Raw genomic sequence first — 20,744 nt, 5'->3', positions numbered from 1 at the left:
TATACGTTGTTTAATGTCTGATTGTTATTTATGTGCACCAACCACACCAAAGCAATTTCCTGTATGTGAATATATACTTGGCAACTAAAAGAATTCTGATTCTGATTAGGATCAGATTTTGCTTTATTCATAAACATCGTTATAAGCAACTTTTTTATTCAATTACAAACATGAACACTTTAAGGAAAAAGTTAATTACATTCCTTTTAGTTGAGCAAAACCTCTGAAGTCTTCCTCTGCCTCCGACAGGGAGTAGTGAAACCAAATCAGCCGTAAATATAATCGTAAACAACCTAAATAAATCTCACAGCCAGTGTCGCTTGGCCTCTCCACCCCCGTTCGCCACGCTCCGCCCCCCCCCCAGGCCCGCGGCGCTGGCGTATCCCCCAGAAGTGCCGGGGCCAGCCCATACGTCCCACTGGCTCGGGACGCCCCGCCGAGAGCCAATCACCGGGCCCGCGCTCCTGACAGCTCATTACCACTCAATTAGGCAGGTGCACCTCCACGCACCGCTTTGTGACAAATGCAGCCCTCCCAGATGGATGTTTAACATTCGGGAGAATTATATAGTGACAGCAAACACTAAACGCCTCACCCTTATCACTTGATTGCCTCAAGATTGAAATCCTATAATTGGCCCAGGCCAGCGGGAGAAAGAAAAAAAAAAAAGCCAATAAATATGATGCAGTCAGCTTGTAATTGAACAATTATGAATTCATATTCATAAGACGCTCGCTGGCAATTACAAAATGCCATCTGATTAGGTGCAATTTGAAATGACATTGTTTCCTGCTAAATACACTGTGGTGTCGGACTAATAAAGAGAAGACGCATCATAGCGGCGGTTCGCCCACCGACGTGACCTCCAGGGCCGGAGACGTGCTGACACAGGGGCCGGGGGGCCGGGGGGGCCGGGGGTCCTGGCACCAGCCGCTCTTTGTCCCCTGAACCGATCCGGCTCACACTCACTCAGACAGGAAAGAGCGTCGCCGTCCACGCCCACGCCCACCCACCCCCTCCCAAAAGGTTGACTTTCAAATCCGAGCACCAGTGGGCACAGACTGTGCACATAACAAAACACAAGCATGGCAGAGAAAGAAAAAAAAAATGTTGATCCCTAGAGAATAGATTCTAATCAAGATGAAATGATTTACAAATCTATTTAATAAGGCTTGCCAGAAGTCAAACTTGGCATGTAAATGCGGTGGGGATTAAATTTCATCGGCAACCAAGACTGTAACTGATCGCCTGCAGACAAAAGGGGGAGCCTGCCAGGTTTTCTTTCTCCCCCCCTCTTCTCTTCCCTCCCTTTCTCTTACTCTCCACCGCCTGCATTTTGCCTCGTGATCCCTCCCTGGCTATGTGGAAGGACAGGGGCAGTGCAGAGTGGTGCAGTACAGAGTGGAGAGGAAAGAGAGAAAAAGACAGAGAAGGAGAGGGAGGGAGGGAGGGAGGGAGGGACGAGATGGAGACAGAGGAAGGGAGGAATATTGGATATGAAGAGCGTTGGTGAGAGGGAGAGTGGAGGATAGAGGGGAAGGATAGAGGAGGAGAGGAGGCTCAAGGTCAGTGTGAGGACAGCGTGGTCCTCGGAGTTGGACAGAGAGACAGCCGCAGTCACCTCTGTGCTAATCAGCCCTTCGGCTGCGGCTGATGAGGTGTCACTTAGTTGTGTGTGTGTGTGTGTGTGTGTGTGTGTGTGTGTGTGTGTGTGTGTGTGTGTGTGTGTGTGTGTGTGTGTGTTAAACCTCTCCCTTTGCCTTTTTGGCTGCAAATTGCAGGGGCTGCTGGGGCGGGGGAACAATGTGTGTGTGTGTACACGTGTGTGTGTATTTGTGCCACTCTGGGGTGTAAGCAGGCTGACGTGCTGCTTGCGGTGCCAGTATTGCGCTTTTTTTCCCTTCCTGCTTTTGCCCTCCCCTTCGCCTCCTTTTCTGTTTTTTTTTTCTTTCTTGCATATTATGCTACAATGAGTGAAGCTGAACTCAGCTTTCCCCTGCAGCGAGGGCAAGAACACAACTGCCAATTAATGCTATATGCAGTGTGCCAGTGTTAACAATGTGAGGCACTCCAACTCGCTGTTTGACAAAAAAAAAAAAAAAAAAGAACAGAAAAGAGGCGGGCTAGCTGTTTTCCTCCGGCGCGGCTGACCTCTCGCTGGCTAACGGGGGATTGTGCCGTTAGCTCAGGGCACAAACCCACAGTGTCCACAGCTGTGATCAGGTTTGTGACCTAACAGCACTGCAGCTTGTGTCTCGTCGGGTGAGTTTTTTCCCATCATGCCAGTTGGCATAGGCGAGTGTCTCCTCCGTCTCTCCTTGGGTTGCTTCTGACCATCTGTGCCGAGTCATTAACAGGCCTTTTCACAGTCAATTGTCCTGCTCGTCTCCCTTCGTCCTTAATTCTGTTATGTGCTCCACGCGTGATAAGGATATTGCACCGAGCGCTTCTGTTTTTTTTTTCCCCTCCTGAATGCAAATGGCACAAGTTAGGATGGGCCATTTTATTAGCTGGGACTAAAGAGAAGCTGCAGAGCCATAGGTTAATTCATAGTGGCATCATGGAGGATGCATCAAGCGGTGGAGATCAAATTACAGGGCAAAGCGCTCAGTGTTAAGAAAAACAAGCCAGTGGTATGCTGCAGAATGTGTGCGTGCACGCTGTGTGTGTTTAGCAGCAAGTGTACGTGTGTGTGTGTGTGTGTATCAGAGGCTGGAGGAAGAGAGAGGGGGAGGCAAGGGAGACAGAAAAAGAGGAGAGGAGAAAGAGGGAGGGAGGGAGGGAGGTGTCCATAAAGGGCCAAGGGGGGGGGATGGGGATGGAAGGAAAGTGGGAGCGAGAGGAAGGAGGGAGAAGGGGGCTAACTGGGCCAGCACGCACACATCACCCCCACCAATTAGAGTCACTCATCTCCCCTTCACACAATACATCACCCTCCATTTCTGATGTTTACAATCCTTGGGGAGAGAAGTAACTGTAAACATCACTGCAGCAGCGACAGCAGTCAACAGGAAGGGAAAAGAGAGGAAGATATCGCCCGCCTGAAATGCGTTTAGCCATTCCTTCTTCCCCCTCACGCCTTTGTTATTGGTCTTTGTGCAATGATTTGCCTAAGGACCCAGATTTCCTAGCAACAGCCTGCCACCAAACATTTGGCAGGAGTTCAACATTCTCTCTCTCTCTCCCTCTCTCTCTCTTTGTGAGAAATGGCAATGCTGCCTCCCTGCTCTGCGTCTGCCACCGGCCCTGCTGCTGCTGCTGGATGAGCCAGACTGGCTGCTAGAGCCCTCTAATAATTCTGTTTTCATCCAATCACACCACATAGTAGCAGGCACCTTGAGAGCCTCTGCCAGGAATCATCAATCACCTCTTTAACACACATGCTCCGACAAACACAGACGCACGTGTGAGCAAATAACATGCTAACGTACACAAGTTTGGGCTTTTTTTGTAATTAAATTTACAGATTAGCGGGTTCGAGCCCACGCAGCATTGATTTAATGAAAATCAACAAAGCACATTAATACGTACACATCAGTGGTTGGTACAGTGAGAGAGAGAGAGAGAGAGGGAGAGCGAGAGAGGGAGAAAATGTACAATTTGGTTGTAAATTGGGTAAATACATCTGAGTGCTCTCGACAAGGTTAATGGAGGGAGGAGGCCTTGGTGAACACCGGTCTAGACACGCCACACGGTATTAAGTGGGAATAGCTGTGGCAGTGTATCTGGCTAAGTACTTTAGAAGTGCGAATGGGACTCCAATAAAGCGAATGATCCCCCTGTTTTGACAAAGAGGCCCAGGAGGGACGTGGAACACCGTGTTTGAGATTCAAAGCACTGACAAACACCCATTTGTGGCCCTTCTATCCCTCCTCAAATCCCACGGAAGCTTTTCCCTGTGCACAAGACTGTCGGATGTGGGCACAGCCCAACTGCCAATTTGCAGAGGATGTGCAGTGTTTGTTAATGTGAAGCAGAGTCTAAAAATGAGACCACACAAACTGTGGAGGATGGACAGACTGATCTGCTTTCTAGCACAAGCACTGACAGCTTTTTTTTGGGGGAGTGTGCGTGCGTGTGTGTGTGTTTGTTTCTGCGACTGGGCAGCTAATTACGAAGCCTCTATCATTATTGCACTACAGTACACTTTGGAGGGATTGTGGGCAACAGGGGGACCATTGTGAAATTCACTTGGGACAATATGTCAAGGAGCATGTTGACGGTTGGACCGCGAGGCTGATTTATGTCGATAATGACCTGCTTAAAGATGTGGAATGCGAGCGCAATTTCAGGGCTATCACTTTGACTCCAGATCAGAGAAAAACGTAGATCTGCCGGAATTAAACTTAATCCCAAACAGTGAAACATGAGCATGGCAGGCCATCCTACTCCAGAAGCTGTAAGTGAAGACATTACCTCAGTGGTGCAGCTTGAATGTGTGTGTGTGTGTGTGTGTGTGTGTGTGTGTGTGTGTGTGTGTGTGTGTGTGTGTGTGTGTGTGTGTACGTCTAAGCGCACATCTGTCCTCCTCAATCTGTGTGTGTGTGTGTTTTGTCTGTAAGGGGGTAGACTGTGTGGGAGGCGGGGGTAAAAAGCCAAATGAACTTGCATAATCAATTTTCACACTTTCTCAGCACCTGTTGGCTCGTCTCCACATTAAAAGGAACCAATGAATGCATTACATGTAGAACAATTTCACACCGTGTTGCAGCTTCGTGCACAAAGACGAAAGGGGGACAAGGGGAGAATGGAGCTGCATTGTCTCAATAGGTAACGTAGCTCATTTCACCCGACAAAGGATGAATGGATATATTGACAATGCAGAAGGCGCGCTGAGGCATTTCCTGAATAAAGCCTCTTAACATTTCGTCCTCTTCTGGCAATGGATTTGGGGAACAATCATTCTGAATGTAGAGGGTCTCACTTACCGCAATATAATAGACCTTGGCTTTCTTCACCAGCTCCCAGTTGCCGTCCAAGTCCAGGTGTTTTTCCTTTTTGTAGCAGTTTGCCGCTGCCAGGTTAGCAACAAGGGACCTGCCGAGACAGACCCCATAAATCTTCTGCCTCGCTTATCATCCATCTTAATTTTGTCTCAAACACACACACACACACACACAAAAAAACACATCCCTAAAAAACACCGGGGCCCCAGACTTTCCTTTGTTCTTTCACGATGTAAAAGGATGATAATGGTTTCTCAGAACGTCTGAACCAAGGTGAACTAAAGTCATCTGGATGTCTTTATTATTCATTCCCTTTAACCACCGGTTATCTCAAACAAAGAAAGGGACAGATTAAAATTAAAAAAAAAAGGATGTTCAAGGCCAACAATGAACCGGCTCCACGTTATTTGTTAAATTACATCACCTGGAAAAAAAAGGGTCCTCAGTCAACTCAAGTGGAAAATCAACAGGGAACGCGTCACTAAATGAACACTTGAGTTGAGTAGTGAATGGCAGGAGCTGGAACGTGAAGCAGGTGGCATTATCTGAACACAGCTCATTAGCCAGTCCTCGTGTGCTGCCTCTTTATGAACGGCCATCAAAATGAGTGCAGCCATCATCGCTGCTTAGGGGCGGCCATATGACGGGCGGCGGCAGGAAGAGATCCGTCCTCACACGGTGAGACTGGCTGCTCAGCATGGTTAGCATCACAGAGGAGTGTGCGCTAAGTTGATCATACTGTGAGGACAACAGCTACGATGTGACAGCACTGTTGGGACTCCCCTTGACGTGAGCTGCAGTAATGGACTCAAAGGTTAGAGCGAACATGACAGACAAAGTGTGTATCATTATTGAGTAAGTCCAGGAGGCGCGAGGAAAGCTCGGCACTCTCCGGTAACGTCTAAATCCACTGATACAATACATTTAAGATGTTTGCTCCACAGTTTTCTTCAAAGCGAAAACATTGAGCAGTTCCTCCAGGAATTTTTGCAGTTTCGCTACGTCTGCAATAATTGCAAAATGTTGCATTTTTGTTCTCTGAAAGAATAGTTGGACAATCCCCTGTAAAATATAATGCGACCCAGAACCATCTTAAACAGTCAAAGACAAAGAAAAACTAAACTTGCGGAAACTATTAAGAATGGGACTTTGTTTTCCAACATCTTGTCTTAGTTATGTTAACAGAACTGGACTGTTTCTAACTAACTATATCAAACTCTGTTGCAGCTTGTTGGCAGTGCTTAATACTACAGTAAGTGTGAGACTAAGGTTACTGTATGGACTGAACAGAGGAAATCCAGTGACAGAACTTCAATTAATTTACACATGGGGGACTCAGCATGTAACCGTGGCTGCTTGGGGGTCTCTCAGTCAAAACAATAACAAAAGGTTTAGTTTGAAGACCTTTAGAGTTTATAATAGTTGACCAAAGTGAAACGTTACTTTACTTTGGATCAAATTGGGGATATTGTCCATTGTTGGAAACATTTTGGATAATCTACGCAAACATGTAGAAATATATAACATAGTTCTAGTTGTTTTTAGACATTTTAATGAAGAATTGTAGAATATTGTGTCTTTCAATAGAAGAGTTGTTTTTGTTCTTTAAAGACTTGCACTAATCAAAGCCCGGGGGCTGTGACATATTGTCTCCCCATCCTTCAAAGCCATCACCCTTCCAATCTGGCCCTGCCGGCGACCTTTCCACCGGCCTCCTGAGCTGTCTGTTAAACACCTGTAAGAAATATTACAGAGCTCGTCTCCCTGAGCACGGCGCCTGACCTTTTCAGGTGTCAGAGCCCATATCAAACAAGCCCACTAAGACCATTCAGCAGGGCCGGGCTCCCGGGGCGGTCAGGGTCCAGTCGTTGACTGACTGACAACTGGAGGAGCAGCGGATGAAGGGCTGCAGAGGAGGGGAGTGTTTAGAGAAGGAGGATATTGATCCACACCTGGTCTATCATGAACTGGAGCCCTTAGTGCTAGAGATATGTGTGTGTGTGTGTGTGTAGGCTCTGACCTCTGCTGTCTGTCGGCTGACGTACTGATGATGATGCTAGCGTGAGAGTCGTCAGAGGCGCTAAAGCCCCTTTTACAGTCGGGAAGGCTGACAGGTGAGAGCTGGGATAGCCCAGCCATCTCTAACACATTGCTACTGTCAGCCTATAGATGGATGACAACCCACTGGGGCGGCAGAGACCGAGCCGGGGCCTGGAGAAACACACTCAAGCTGTGCTTTCTCCTTTTGATGTGTGAGCCGAGCTATGATTCCCTGTTATGACTTCCAGCCCCGAGGAGTCAACTGCCTGCCGGCTGATGTACAAATGAACCAAAATGACTCCTTCAAAATCCAAGCTCGGGGGGGCATTTCCTGGTCAGGGGGGTGACGAAGAGGTGGCTAACCTGTTGTCCCCGGTGATGCAGGCCGCACAGGTACCGGTCGGCTCCTCGTTCTGCTCGTAGTAGTGGGCGTCGACGTGGGCTTCCTCGGCCTTCTTCTTCAGGATCTCCCCGAAGTGGTCGGTGCCGATGCAGCCGAAGAAGGTGGCCACCTTGTGGGGTTTCTGGATCATCCACTGAGAAAGAGAAAACACACAAAAACAGCAGTGAGCTCAGTTTACAAATTATAAGTCTGTTTGCAGGGTCAAGTTCAGCCGAGGCAGATGGCACACACACACTGGAGCTTCACAGCAAACATACTGCTTGTGATATACGAGAGCGCAGCGAGCTGTCGTAAACAACCCGAGACCAATTCCGCTCCACACAGAGTCGCACTATTTCCATCCACGCACTCCTTCCTCCCTGTGTGCTAAAAACAGGCTCATCGCCTTATTTACACAAACCCAATAATTCAAGGCTCCATCCTACTTATGCAAACACAGACTCTCTCTCTCTCTGTGAGTGTGTGTACCTGCTACCACAGGACTGAACTGCTCGACGGCCATTTTTCGGATCTCGGCAGTCCTGATGTACTCAGTGACTTTTACCTGATGAGAGAGGAGAGAGGCGAGGGGGGTGGGGTGGGCTGTGGTGGGCTGCTCAAATTCTACAGTGCTCATGTTTAACCTCCAAAGATTTATTGACGCTCAGTACGTGCTGCTGTTTGCTCATTTTATTGCAGCCGCCTGTTTTGTTGCTGACGGAGGCCTCTGGTGAATGAGATGTTGCTGCTTTCGCGGATGACCTGTATATGTGTGAAATTAATCATTTCACACGACCAAATAGCATCTCAGTAGGGGAAGAGAAATGCGTTTTCATCACCCGTCCTGAGATGCTCTCCTCTCCAGCCCCCCCTCTGGTCTCCAGGTAACTAGTTTCGACAGAGAAAAAGAAATAAATAATCAAAACGGAAAAATAAAATTACCCGGGCACAGATTCATTACTTCACACGAGGCTCTGGTGGGTTTTCGGTCCAAGGCTGCCAATTTACAAACACAGTGGATCTGGAAGGGTTTTGTGGCTTTTACCTGGTTTAAAAAAAAATACATTAGGCTTCTATTTTCAATATCGGTGTTTTCTATGATTTTTAATGAAAAAGTCTCATCAAATTTTACACAGCCCAAGGTGATATTTTCAAAGTGTGTTTTGTATGACCAGTAGTCCAAAATGTTGGAAGGGAAGAAATGCAAACCTCATATTTCAAAATGTTTGTCAAGTGTCTTGATAACTAAGCAATCATAGGATTTTTTTGTCAATATAATTAATTAATCAACAAATATTTTTTTAGCACCAGTGACCGCAAAATAAACAGTAGTAATGCCACATATGCCCGTGGTGTTCAGGTCCATGAGCAGGCCGACCACGTGCCATCTTGAGTCACGGCTCAGTCATCCAGCCGTGCCCCCCCCCTTCCTTCTCACTCCCCACCTGGCGGAAAACACACAAACAAGTACACACAACGCGCGCAAATCCACATCCGAGAGCCGACAGAAGCGAGCTCTTCTCCCCTAACCCCTTGCTGCAGGCACCTCACACTTATCAAGGTCACCTGCTCGGGGACACGTCAAGTCCAATCTGATTCTCCCTTCGCAGTGATGAGCTCCGAATCCAAGGTTAGGTGCTGCAGGCTGTAAATAATGACAGCACGGCCCCTCCATTCGCAGGCCTCTCAGGTGGGAGTAGAGAGAGGGCCACTCAGGGGCCCCCGGTCCCCATGATGACAGCGTGGTGAATCACAGAGCAACAACTGACCGCCGCCCCCCCCCAGAAGACACACACAGACACACACCATCACCAGGATCTGAATTCTCCTGCTTCCTCCCCCTCTCTCTCTCTCTCTCTGACCGTCGGCTGTACTCTCACTGCCAGCTCAGCTTGTCATTTTACAGGGTCATTAACAGACACACACACACACACGAGTACACAGTGCACCCACACAAGGCTGACAAACAAACACACACACACTCACATAAAGGAAAATATTCTCTAGTGCCACAGCAAACTCCCTCCCTTCCTGAGAAAAAAAAAATCCCCCATGCTTTTGCCAGAAGCGGCTCTCCTCCTCCAATAAACACAAAGCGGCAATAGATAAGAAGAAAATGTCTTCATTATGAGCATGTAAAAAATGTGTCTTGCAGTTCCCCCCCCCCCCTTCTCCCTCCTCCTCCTCTGTGGCGCACAGGAGAGAGGAGTTATATCAATTCATTCCCCTCCCTGGCACCCTGCAGACAATCCCTCTCCATTCGCAGATTATGTGAGATAATACCTCCATTATGACAAAAGCGCTATCCGCGGGGTCGCCGAGAGGTCAACCAACCCTGCGCCGGGTATTCATGCTTAGTCACATCCCAATTATACCGCAGTGGCAGAGGCAGAAATTGGCAAATGTACATCAAGGCGCTTCATTACTGAGGGCCGCTCCAGTGAAATTAAGCAGCAGATGAGACGGAGTGAGATTCGCCCCCAGGTGGCATGTTAGAGAGAGAAGAGAGAGAGAGAGAGAGAGGCTGGGAAGAAAGAGGGGAGCTGAAGAAACATTTTTTTGGAAGGTGCTGGGAGCTTGTATCTCGCACGGCAGCTCGTGTATATTGACTTAACTAGGGGAGAACGCCGGTCCCCATAGATTAATAAGTTCCCATGATACACAGCAGCTACATATCTCTAGGTGCATTAGACACGGAGGGAAAACCAAATACAAACAAGAGAGAGAGAAACTCGTCCCTGGAAAGCAGCGGGTGAGACGCTGAAGGCAAAGCGATGGTAAAGTCTACGTTATGTTAAGTGCAGAATACGTCTGGAGTCTCCTTCTGTTTGGCTTCCATTCACCAAAAGAACCAACCCCACCACCCCCAGGCCCCAAAACGCTGGCCCCCAGATAGCTAATGATTATGACATCTCATGGTTGCAAGGGAACCCGCTTGGAGAGCTGACCCCATAGATATATATAAAGACTAGATGTCTCGTCTGCGTTGCCGGCCAACGAAGCCGGATGTCACCACATGGCGGCCATCTTGCCAGAGGCAGCTCGCTCACCCATAACATTGTGTTGGTAGCGGTTAATAACCATAACCTGCTCAATTCTCAACAGATTTTGAAACGGTCTGGTTTGTTATAAACGTCAGAGATGTAGTTATGACACTGCATAAATTATAATTTTTTTTAGAAAATAACATATGCAGTGTCATATCTACATCTCTGACATTTATAACAAACCAGACCGTTTCGAAATGGGTTGAGCAACCTCTGGCAAGATGGCCGCCATGTGGTCAAAACGAGACATCTAGTCTTTATATATATCTATGGCTGACCCAGGCCTAGTCCTCCACATCCAGCAGCTGCCACTCTTCACACAGTTACCAGATGAGATGAGGCGTCTGGATGTTTGGGACTTGAGCGCTCACGTTGCCATTAGCACTATAAGCTAATACATTCCCCTTGTTACTTTTTTTTTTTTTTTGCTCTCCTCCCTTCTGTCTCCTCACTCACTGGCGGCTGTATATTGATGAAGTGCTAATGGGAGCTCTAGTTAAATATTCCCCTACTGTAAAAACATTGTCTTGTTTCTAGTCTCCCTCAGGGGTCAATGTATTCTCCTGGAGTTGCTGGGAATCATTTCTGCTCTATTAATGATGCAAGTCCAATGCAATTCAGATCTACTGAAGACGCTGCACCGTGGGCTTTGGCTTTGGCGGCGGAGTTGACAGATGACACCAGCCGACAACAAAGCGGCGTCTTCGGCACATCACCGGGACGCTGGCTATTCGTTATCCGCCTCTCACGCTGCTAGGTTCATCTTTAAAACGAGGATGGAGGAGAAGTCTCCACTCCTCTCTCCTCTCCACCTCACCAGCACGCTCCTCTTGAGGAGAACATGTCCGTGCCTAATGATGGTCACATTAATTACAGGCTTATCAACCCCGGCGAAAAATTCAATAAGGCTATTTATAGAGTCCTAAAATAGCAGAGGGCGAGGGCGCCGCACGCCGGGGCCGCCTCCTCTCGCTCTGCAGCCTCTCAGAGCCAGAGGTGAAGGCTGACACCCGTGTTTCTTTTTACTGTGCAGTTAAAACAACGAGCAAACATCTGTCCATCAGGACCTGTCATGGCGAGTGCTTTTTATATCAAGCACGGCAGAGCGGAGGGGCCTCACCACGAGCACTGACATTGATGAGGTCTGGCAGCTTCCATTAAATCACTCTTTCCTGTAAAGTGCCAGGCATCAAAGCAACCGGCCGCAGATTTTTCACTCAATCAGGTAACACAGAACCCCCTCCCTCCCTCCCTCCCTACCGGACCCGACCCACCCTCCTGCATGTCCTCTCAGGGGCCGGAGCCTTCTGGTCAATAACTCCAATCAGTTGAATTTCATGCACAGTTAGCCGGGTTGGGGTGCGAGGGCACTGCCCCACCTCAGTGTTGCATATGCTGTTGTCGCTGTTGTTGTTTTTCTTAAATTTTTTTCCTCTTCCCTGGGAAGGTTGATAAGTGGGGTGGGGACCTGCACTGTGTAAAAGTGGAGACTAGCCAGGGCTAGCATGGCTGTTTTAACTCGGCCTCACCACAGCGGGCGCCCGGCCAAGCCATTAAAAGTCTCTGTGCTCTGCTTCAGTGACACAGCTGAAAGAATAGAGAGGAGGCGAGAGAGGGAGAGAGCTGTAAATGATCAACACGATAATGAGCTGATTATCAGTCAAAGGCATGGATAAGCTCTCTCTCCAGTAATTTCCTTTCAGATCAGTCAACCACATTCTCCTCTCTGCAATCAACACTCAAAGGGGAGGCATGCATGTAGCCCGATGGGAATCTGGCCCAATATCAGCTTCAGATATCCACGTCCCCCTGTCGTCTGATCAGCGCCTGGCGCGTCCCTCGCTGACACACCAGCGTGCTGGGGAGACATGTGTTTTACTACTTTCGTAATGGTTGTTTCACAGTTGTCATGTAGTTTAGGGCTCTGGCTGCAGGGCAGTACTGTGCAGTACTTTGCAGTCTGTAAGTATTTAGTCAGTGTCTCATTTCCTTTCGCCTCGGCACCATTACAACATTAGATTTGGAGTGAGACAACGATTGAGGTCAGCGCGCTCTGGCTCGGTTTTAAAGATCTCAATAGAATTGTTTCCTTCCAGAAATCAGTGTGGATCTTCACTGGAGGCCATGTGGTGCATTATTACACTGAATTAAGCCATCACACATTTTTTTGAGTAATGTCACCTTTCTGCCGATCCTATTAATCAACCTGATTGTGATATCTCATCAGTCTCCACTTTGATCACTGATGTAAAGTTCACATGCAGGCACAATTTACTTTGAATCAAATGAAAAAACAATTAAAAGCATCAGAGGGGCGATGCATTCACTGCACAGTATATACCCCAATCAGGCTATGCTAATTTCCTTAGAATGTAATTGCCTGTGGCAGCCTGCCATCGTCTAATCTATCCTGCCACAGCTTCACAATGATACAGGATTTTTCTGCACAAAATAACAGGTCTAACTTTATGTTGTTGCTTCACTGCAAGGCTGAGGGCGGAGCTACTTGCTCCACAGCTGTCTCTCTCACCTCATATACACAGAAACATATTGACCGTCTGGTCCACGCAGACTGGGAGAGAACCCACCCATGTCCATGGCACGTTAAAACATTCATACCCATTGTTTTTTTACCATCCTGTGCAGGCAGGCAGGATTCAGCACAACCGCGGTGGCTCTCTGCTAGGGTTGCAAAATTCCGGGAATATTCAAAGTTAAAAACTTTCCATGGGAATTAACGGGAATATACGGGAATTAACGGGAATAAACTGGAAATGTTGTGGGTAATTTATACTAACTGTATTTACCTTGTCATATACAGACATCATTATAAACATTTTGTTTTGTCATAGGCTTATTTGCGCCCTGAGGAAACTTTGGGCACTTGACTATACGCTTCTGCATCGTTGTGTCATTCTTAACATAGGTCTTTGCACAGTATTTGCAAATGTACACAGCCATTCCTTCTACATGGATGGGGTGAAATGTCTCCACACATGAGATAGTGCACGTGGCATTGTTCTGTAGAATAAGATGAGAAAAAAGTTTGTAAAAAAACACTAATGCAATGCCAGAGATATAAATAGTTAGCCAAACAATTGGAATAGTTTGTAAAAAATATTTTACAATTGATGGATAAATGTATGGAAATAGGCTAGATGAACAGATGAACAATCCTCAATCAGCATGCTAATATATTTTCCCAGTAATATCATCGAAACTTACCTGACTAGTCCTGCACACTACAGCATACCCTGCTCCCCACTAGGCTGCCACACAGGCTACAGATCACGTTTACCTTTCTTTTACTTCAGGCAAGTGTAAAAACCTTTTTGATATTTCAGTTCTTGCTTGAAATAAAAACTAATATACACAGGAAATGTGTCACTGTCCAAATACTTATGGACTGTACCTGGTTCCAACCACATGAAATCTGATAAACAAACAATACAAAAAACTGAACAGAGTGGATGCTTCAGGTGAAGGGGAAATAAACAGTCTGTCTACACTAGACACGAGTACACCCCCCCCCCAGGGGAGTGATGTTAGACAACACAACACAAACGAAGGCAGCCCGCGTGTCCACGTACACATGTGTGTGTCACGGACGGGGCGGGGAGGCGACAGCTCCGAACCTGATGAAGCGCTGACACACTCCATAGGTTCTGATGTTAAACACGACAAGAGTGTCCCCGACAGTATCTCTGCACCGTCTTCAGAGAGCTATCAGAGGGGCAAGTTCAGTGAGCACACAAAATAAAACAGATACACACACACACACACACACACACACACACACACACACACACACACACACACACACACACACACACACACACACACACACACACACACACACACACACACACACACACACACACACACACACACACACACACACACACACACACACACACACACACACACACACACACACACACACACACACACACACACACACACACACACACACACACACATCCCCCCCAACCAACAAACACAACTCCTCACACATCTCACTGCAGCATCTTCGCGCTGCATAGGAATCAGGGAAGTGTCGCTGTCTCCGGACGCCACGTTTATCTAAAGAGGAAACACCTGATTTGATATGTTTTTTGTGCGAGTGGGGGGGGGGTGAGGGGATCTTCTTCATTCTTCACATCCCTTGTTAAACACACAACCTTGATTTTGGATCCTGTTGCCTAGGAGGGGTTGAATTATTTACAGGATAAACAAGGCGATGTTGTTTCAGTCAGTCAGGAGCCAAACTCCCCGGTGGCGGCAGCAAAGATGGCCGACGGGTTTACCTGGCAGGCGTGAGCATAGATATATATAAGGCTAGATGTCTCGGCCAACGGAGCCGAACGTCCGCACATGGCGGCCATCTTGCTACAGGCAGCAGCCCACCCCTAACATTCTGTTGTAGTGGTACGTACTTTTTAAATAACCATAACTTGTTCAATTTTTAACCGATTTTTAAACAGTTTGGTTTGTTATAAACGTCAGAGATGTAGATATGACACTGCATACTTATGAATAATTGTTATTTTCTAAAAAATTAAATAATTTATGCAGTGTCATAACTACATCTCTGACGTTTATAACAAACCAGACCGTTTCAAAATGGGCTGAAAATTTAGCAAGTTATGGTTATTTAAAAAAGACGTACCACTACAACACAATGTTATGGGTGGGCGGGCTGCATGTAGCAAGATGGCCGCCTTGTGGTGACGTCCGGCTCCGTTGGCCGGCAACGCAGACGAGACATCTAGTCTTTATATATATCTATGGGTTTACCTGGCAGGCGTGAGGGGCTAAACTCGGATACAGACGCCGTGGGGCGGCTTCACAATGGCGGGCTGTGCAGTGATACCTATCTGGGGGGGGGGGTGGGGCGACTGAGGCGGAGGAGAGAAAATGCCTCCACACCAGATTCATGGGGCTGGGAGTCCCAGACTGCTGAGCTGTCCTATTTATCCGCAGAGACAATGGCGGCTATAAAAGCACACGAGCTGATATACTGAGGGTGGGGGCGTGTGCACGGACCGGGGGCGGGGGCGGGGGGGGGGGGGGTGTTATTAAGTGATCATAAAGTGGTGTTTGTGTTTGCGGGGGGGGTTGTGTTGCCGTACAAGGTCCAGGCGGAGAGATGATGAGGGACCTTTGCAGCTAAAGCCTCTAATCCTATCTGTGGTCTGTGGTGGGCTCCAGCTGGTGGGTGGGTGGGGGGGGGGGGTGCAGCTGTGCAAGGCCCCTGCACAGGTGAACCGGTTCTGACCCCAGCGCCTCCCCCCCCCCACTCTCACACAACTCTCCTGTACACAGTATGCTGGATTTCCACGGTGCTTTGATCTCTTGCATGTGGCAGCGCCCGCCCCCCCCCTCCCTCCCTCCCTCCCTCCCTCCTCCTCCTCCCAGATGCGGTGACAACACGGGTGATCCGTGTTACCGAGGATAATTTTTCTTTCTTTTTTTTATACATATGCCAAATGACAGCCCCGGTTGCGGGCTTAGCACCGGTCAGGCTCGGCTCGATTCAATGTGGCAGGGCGGAAAATTCATTTCAAAACATGAACTGCTGGGAAAAAAATCTAGAAATTAGTACATGAAGCATTAAGTACTCAAAAGGCACTTCTGGCAAGAATGAGTGTTTTAATATGGGAAATATATTTAAGTGTGTATTTACAGACGTCAGTATTCATGATTGAAAATCAACAATGACTGTATATTCTATCACCTCAATATTAACAGCTATGTACCACTTCAGATTGTCCAAAACATTTACTTGTTCTTTCATTCTCATATTCATACAGACGACATTGGTCTTCAAATATTTAACAGGCTTTCTACATTTCATTTTAAAATACAATATTATAAAGTTAGAGGGGAAAGCAGCATTGAAGTATGCAAGCATTTTATTCTATTCCCTTAAGAGATGTAGGTCTTGAGCTTCTGTTTGATGGCACCACATCAGAGTGGGTTCTGATGAGCTTCTTGACTGTTTAGTGTCATAATTTACCAACAATGAAATGATGATCAGGATCATTCAACAAAAACAAACCATCCACCCCAGACATTATTAATCCTAATCTCCCGTATCCATCGTCGGATCACTGACACATTTCTATATTGTCTAACAGTAATTTGGACGTGTACAAAGTAGGTCCCTGGATATAAGCAGCTTAAAAACACGACTGCCACAAATTCAGTCATGCCGCATTATCGCAGCCAAATGCTTATGTTTTTCGTGAAAACTGGGCTAGCACCCGCAGATGAAACAGCTGTGCTCCCAGCTTGACCTCTGACCCTTGTCTGCACGTTGGCTGCAAACCGGTCCACACATGTTACACACTGGTTTTACTGTGACAGGGACACAATGGGAGGATATGATTCGACCCCTGGGCGCAGATCGAAAAAAACAACATTCCTAATGTCTGTACGCACGGTGGTGAGTTCCTGCTTATCATATTACTCATGCCTTTGTGTCCTGTTCTGCAGGCAAAGAGGTTCCTCTTAATGTTACCAGCTGGAAATATATCGGTGATGAGCGTCCTCGCTGTTGTAAAGGCAGTTTGTGGCTGATTCCGTGACCGGCCGGCTGCACAGGTAAGCAGAAAATAGCTCTTAGCTCCGGCCTGACCTTGAGCAGGATGCCATTCAATCAGCCAACTTGCCGCAGTAAAGGCCCTATCATTGCACTAATAGACTGAATCTTCCTCTCTTGCCCGGATCAGGGACAATGCATGGATGGCTTCCTCCTGCTCGGCGAGTTAAGGGCCAATTTATTCAATAAATTAAACAGGGAAAATAAGCCATGATGAAAGAAAATACTGCTGCTGCTCTTGGGCGGATATAGATTTAACCTGTGTAACCGTCTGCACACCTAATTTAATTTCCAGTTTATAGACATAACAGAATTGGATGACGGCAATTGACAAAACAGTTAAAATGCAAGAGTGAACACACTGTGCTGGTGTTCTCGTTGCCAGGAGCGAGCCTCGGAGGTGGAGCTCCTTATCCGCGCCCCATCATCCAGCTGGAAGCAGACAAGAGTCCACGTAATAAGGAGAAGATTTAAGAACAGTTGCCCGCTTTGAACTTTGGAGGTTGTGCGATCAAATTCCACCTTATCAACTGGCAGCTTAAACAAGTCGTGTTATTTTTCAGGCAGCTTACGGAGCGAGGGAGAGAGGAGGAGAACAAGCTGGAGCCGTCATCGCGGCTGGCTGCTGCAGTGCATCGTGACAAACAACGGGCGAGAGGAAAAAAAAAACTTGGGATTTATTGCTCTGATAACCTTCCAGATTTCTTGGGCTGGTGCTGTATGCCAGGCAACTCTGACAGAGTTATGCATCATTAATCCCCATGAACACTGCCAGTGATAAATAATGCTCTACATCCCTATGAAAAATAAGGCGGTTATTACCAAACCATAAAGAATGGTATTCGTATCATCACTCGGAGCAGATAAAAATGTGCAGATACGATGTTTCAAGGTTTCGGCAGCACACTCACGCTGACAGCCAGCAGTATATTTCTGCTCTCGTCAATGTGCTGTTGGAGAAAGAAATCCCAATAAATAACAGCACTTGAGCCGAGCAAATCAAAGCTCTTTATACCCGCGCCATACTGCTGCAACACCGAGCGAACACTTAAGTTATCAAATACCATTAAGCGCATAATAAACCAGGCTAAATAATAACTTAGCTTCCTAATTGCGATCATGAGCAGCACAGACGCGATTGGAGGCTATCAGGGTAAAGCACAACAAAAACAAAGTGCGTCTGGTAACCTGTTGCTCGACGCGTTCCCACAGAGAGAAGCTTCTTTGGCTCATCTGATCATTTCTCAAGGCTCAGACTTGAACGCGGTCCAATAAACAGAGTAACACTAGATCCCCTACAGGTGTAAATTCTTGGTGGTTAAGCAGCGCAGAGAGAAACGCGAAGGAACTCCTTCTGATGCGGAGATGTTTCCAGCGCCAGATGCTGTGGGGCCCTCTCTGCTGAGAACCCGGGCGTAGATCACTTACTTTCCTATTGAGAGTTGGGACATAAATCCGAACCCGGCAATAAATCAAATATAAATTTTCGGCTCCCCTCACTTTCTCGGGGAACGGCTGCAATAACAATGTCATTCGACTCTGCCTGGTTACCATTAATGCTCTGGATTTCATCCATGTTAACGATTTGGTCCTGTATCCTGTGCGTTTTACAAACCCGTGCAGAGAAGAGATGGGAAATATTACTGACCTATTTAACGCTTTGCAGATCAAGAGAAGAAACTGAGGCCTGTGTCAGATGCTCTCTACATACACAGTATTTCCAAATTCTTTTAAAATGGATTCTCCTTGCCAGATATAACACCCCACGCGCCAATAATGTTAATATAGTGAAACACTGTGGCTGCGACTTTCACATTTCTAGACAGTAAAGTTTCTGAGCCAGAGAGGAGGACAATGCACTCCAGTTAAATCTAACTCGAGTGAAAAATGTGATTTCTATTTAGATATAGTTGTGTGTGCCAACAGGGTTTTTCTTCTGCCAAAAAACTGAATTCGATCTCTTTGGGTCTATTTTCTTCTTGAAATCACGGTCTCATAATAATCTTTAAAAACTGAGCGTGTGCCAAAAAACTGATTCACCTTACTCCCAACCCACACTGCATTTTTACTGGAACGGCCACATATCACTGTCTGAGCAGTTTTCGTAACCCAAATAGCATGAGAATCAAATTCATATATTTACTTCACACAGTGTAAACACGCTTTGATTCCAGTGAAACCATAAACCCAAAGCAGGGCACAGGGAGCTGAGTCTGGTTACTGAGGCTGTTTGGAGAGAGCCGGTCTGTGTGAAGCACACTTTACTTTTTAAGCAAAAAAGCAAACCAATTCCAGTGCAGCACCTGCACCTCGTGCCCTGTTGGCTTTGGCAGCGCGGATTCAAAGAGGTCTCAACACTACAGCCCAGTGTGCCTGTAAGAATTTGCACTGACAGACGGCTTTTAGAGAAGAACCAAGGTCACCGTGGCAGAAACCAGCGCAGAGTATCTGCTCGGAGCCAGGGGGAAGTGTGTGTGTGTGTGTCCCGCTCACACCCTTGAAATGAAAACAATGAGTGCAGACGGATACCAAGTTCAATAAACGTATCTTCACTTTGTAGCCTCTGCAGAAACACGATATACGCAGGAGGCTAACAAGCTGCTAACAGGCTGGGCTGTTCTTATGGCACTTCAGCATAAACCAACTGTTTATATAAACTTCCACCGAAGCTAAACAATCCTCCACACGTCTGTCAAGTTCTGAGAATAGGAAAATACAAGGAAACAGTCTGATAATCTGCACCAAATTACACAAACTCATAAATGTCAGCACCGTGAATATGTCTTTTTTACATTCAGATTGACATTTTAGTGATGATAAAGAAATTCGTTCACCTAGTTTGTTGCAAACTAGTTTAGGGCTTTCTGCATCATCTGACTGACAAAGAAACAAACAGTCACAGGTGGAAAAACAATCACACTCAGTGGAGCGTTTACTTCTGCCAAGGCCCTGGAGTCCCATTAAATTCAATCAAGCCAAGTAGCACACTTAGATTATTTTTCATTAAAATCCAGGCCGTATTCACTCGGAAATTCTCGCCCTATCTCACAATGTTGAGGAATCTGTTCTTTCTTGTGCCATGTCCCATACTTCTGAGAAGTTTCGTGGACATCCATTGTGTAGTTTTTGCTGAAAATCAAACAAACCAACTAACAATAAAACACCTTGATAGTGGGGGGTAGTTAGAGTAATGGCTGACAATCTAAGTAACATTTATATTGTGTTAGGCCACATTCACCCTGGCATTATCACTGCATGAGAGAATCTAGCCATTCTCATTCCATTGGAGATGGGAAGTGAGCTGATGAAAAAGTTTTATCGGAGTCTGTATCATCTGGCAAAGGCACTGACCAATCACGTGCATGATTTTGTAACATGAATGTTTTTCTGCTGTTTACCGTTCGTTTGTCCAGATGAAATATAAAACTGTTGCTGCCAACGCTGACCTCCCAGACTTTTTAAAACCTCTGTGCTGCGTCCCGGCCTTGGAACACATAGCTGCGTTCCTCCGACTGGACTTCCCGGATCAGATTTTTATTGCCTCACTGGTATATGAAACAACACACCCCTCCTGTGCCGTTTAAAAACCAGGGCTTTCCCCCCCACCCCCGGTATGAGCGCCGCCTCAGTGCTATAATGTCACAGGGTGATGCCAGACGTGCTAGCCTGTTTCAAGGGGAAATGCAACACAGCTGCCTTCAGAGAGACAGAACAACACATCTGAC

General features: G+C 46.9%; 1 protein-coding gene across 2 annotated transcripts in view; it reads right to left on the bottom strand.

The window, feature by feature from the left end:
- adkb (adenosine kinase b) overlaps positions 1 to 20,744 on the bottom strand; it is a 104,395-nt gene that overhangs the window by 52,077 nt on the left and 31,574 nt on the right. For both annotated transcript variants that reach the window (XM_061094837.1, XM_061094838.1), the window contains exons 5-6: positions 7,350 to 7,522; positions 4,929 to 5,037 (exon numbers count right to left, since the gene is read on the bottom strand). In XM_061094837.1, coding sequence (XP_060950820.1) covers positions 4,929 to 5,037; positions 7,350 to 7,522 — 282 coding nt within the window. The remainder of the gene's footprint in view (positions 1 to 4,928; positions 5,038 to 7,349; positions 7,523 to 20,744) is intronic.

This window comes from Limanda limanda, chromosome 21, assembly GCF_963576545.1.
Source record: "Limanda limanda chromosome 21, fLimLim1.1, whole genome shotgun sequence".
Taxonomy (NCBI): domain Eukaryota; kingdom Metazoa; phylum Chordata; class Actinopteri; order Pleuronectiformes; family Pleuronectidae; genus Limanda; species Limanda limanda.
The sequence above is the reverse complement of the archived record's forward strand: the minus strand, read 5'-3'. Positions and strand labels throughout refer to the sequence as shown.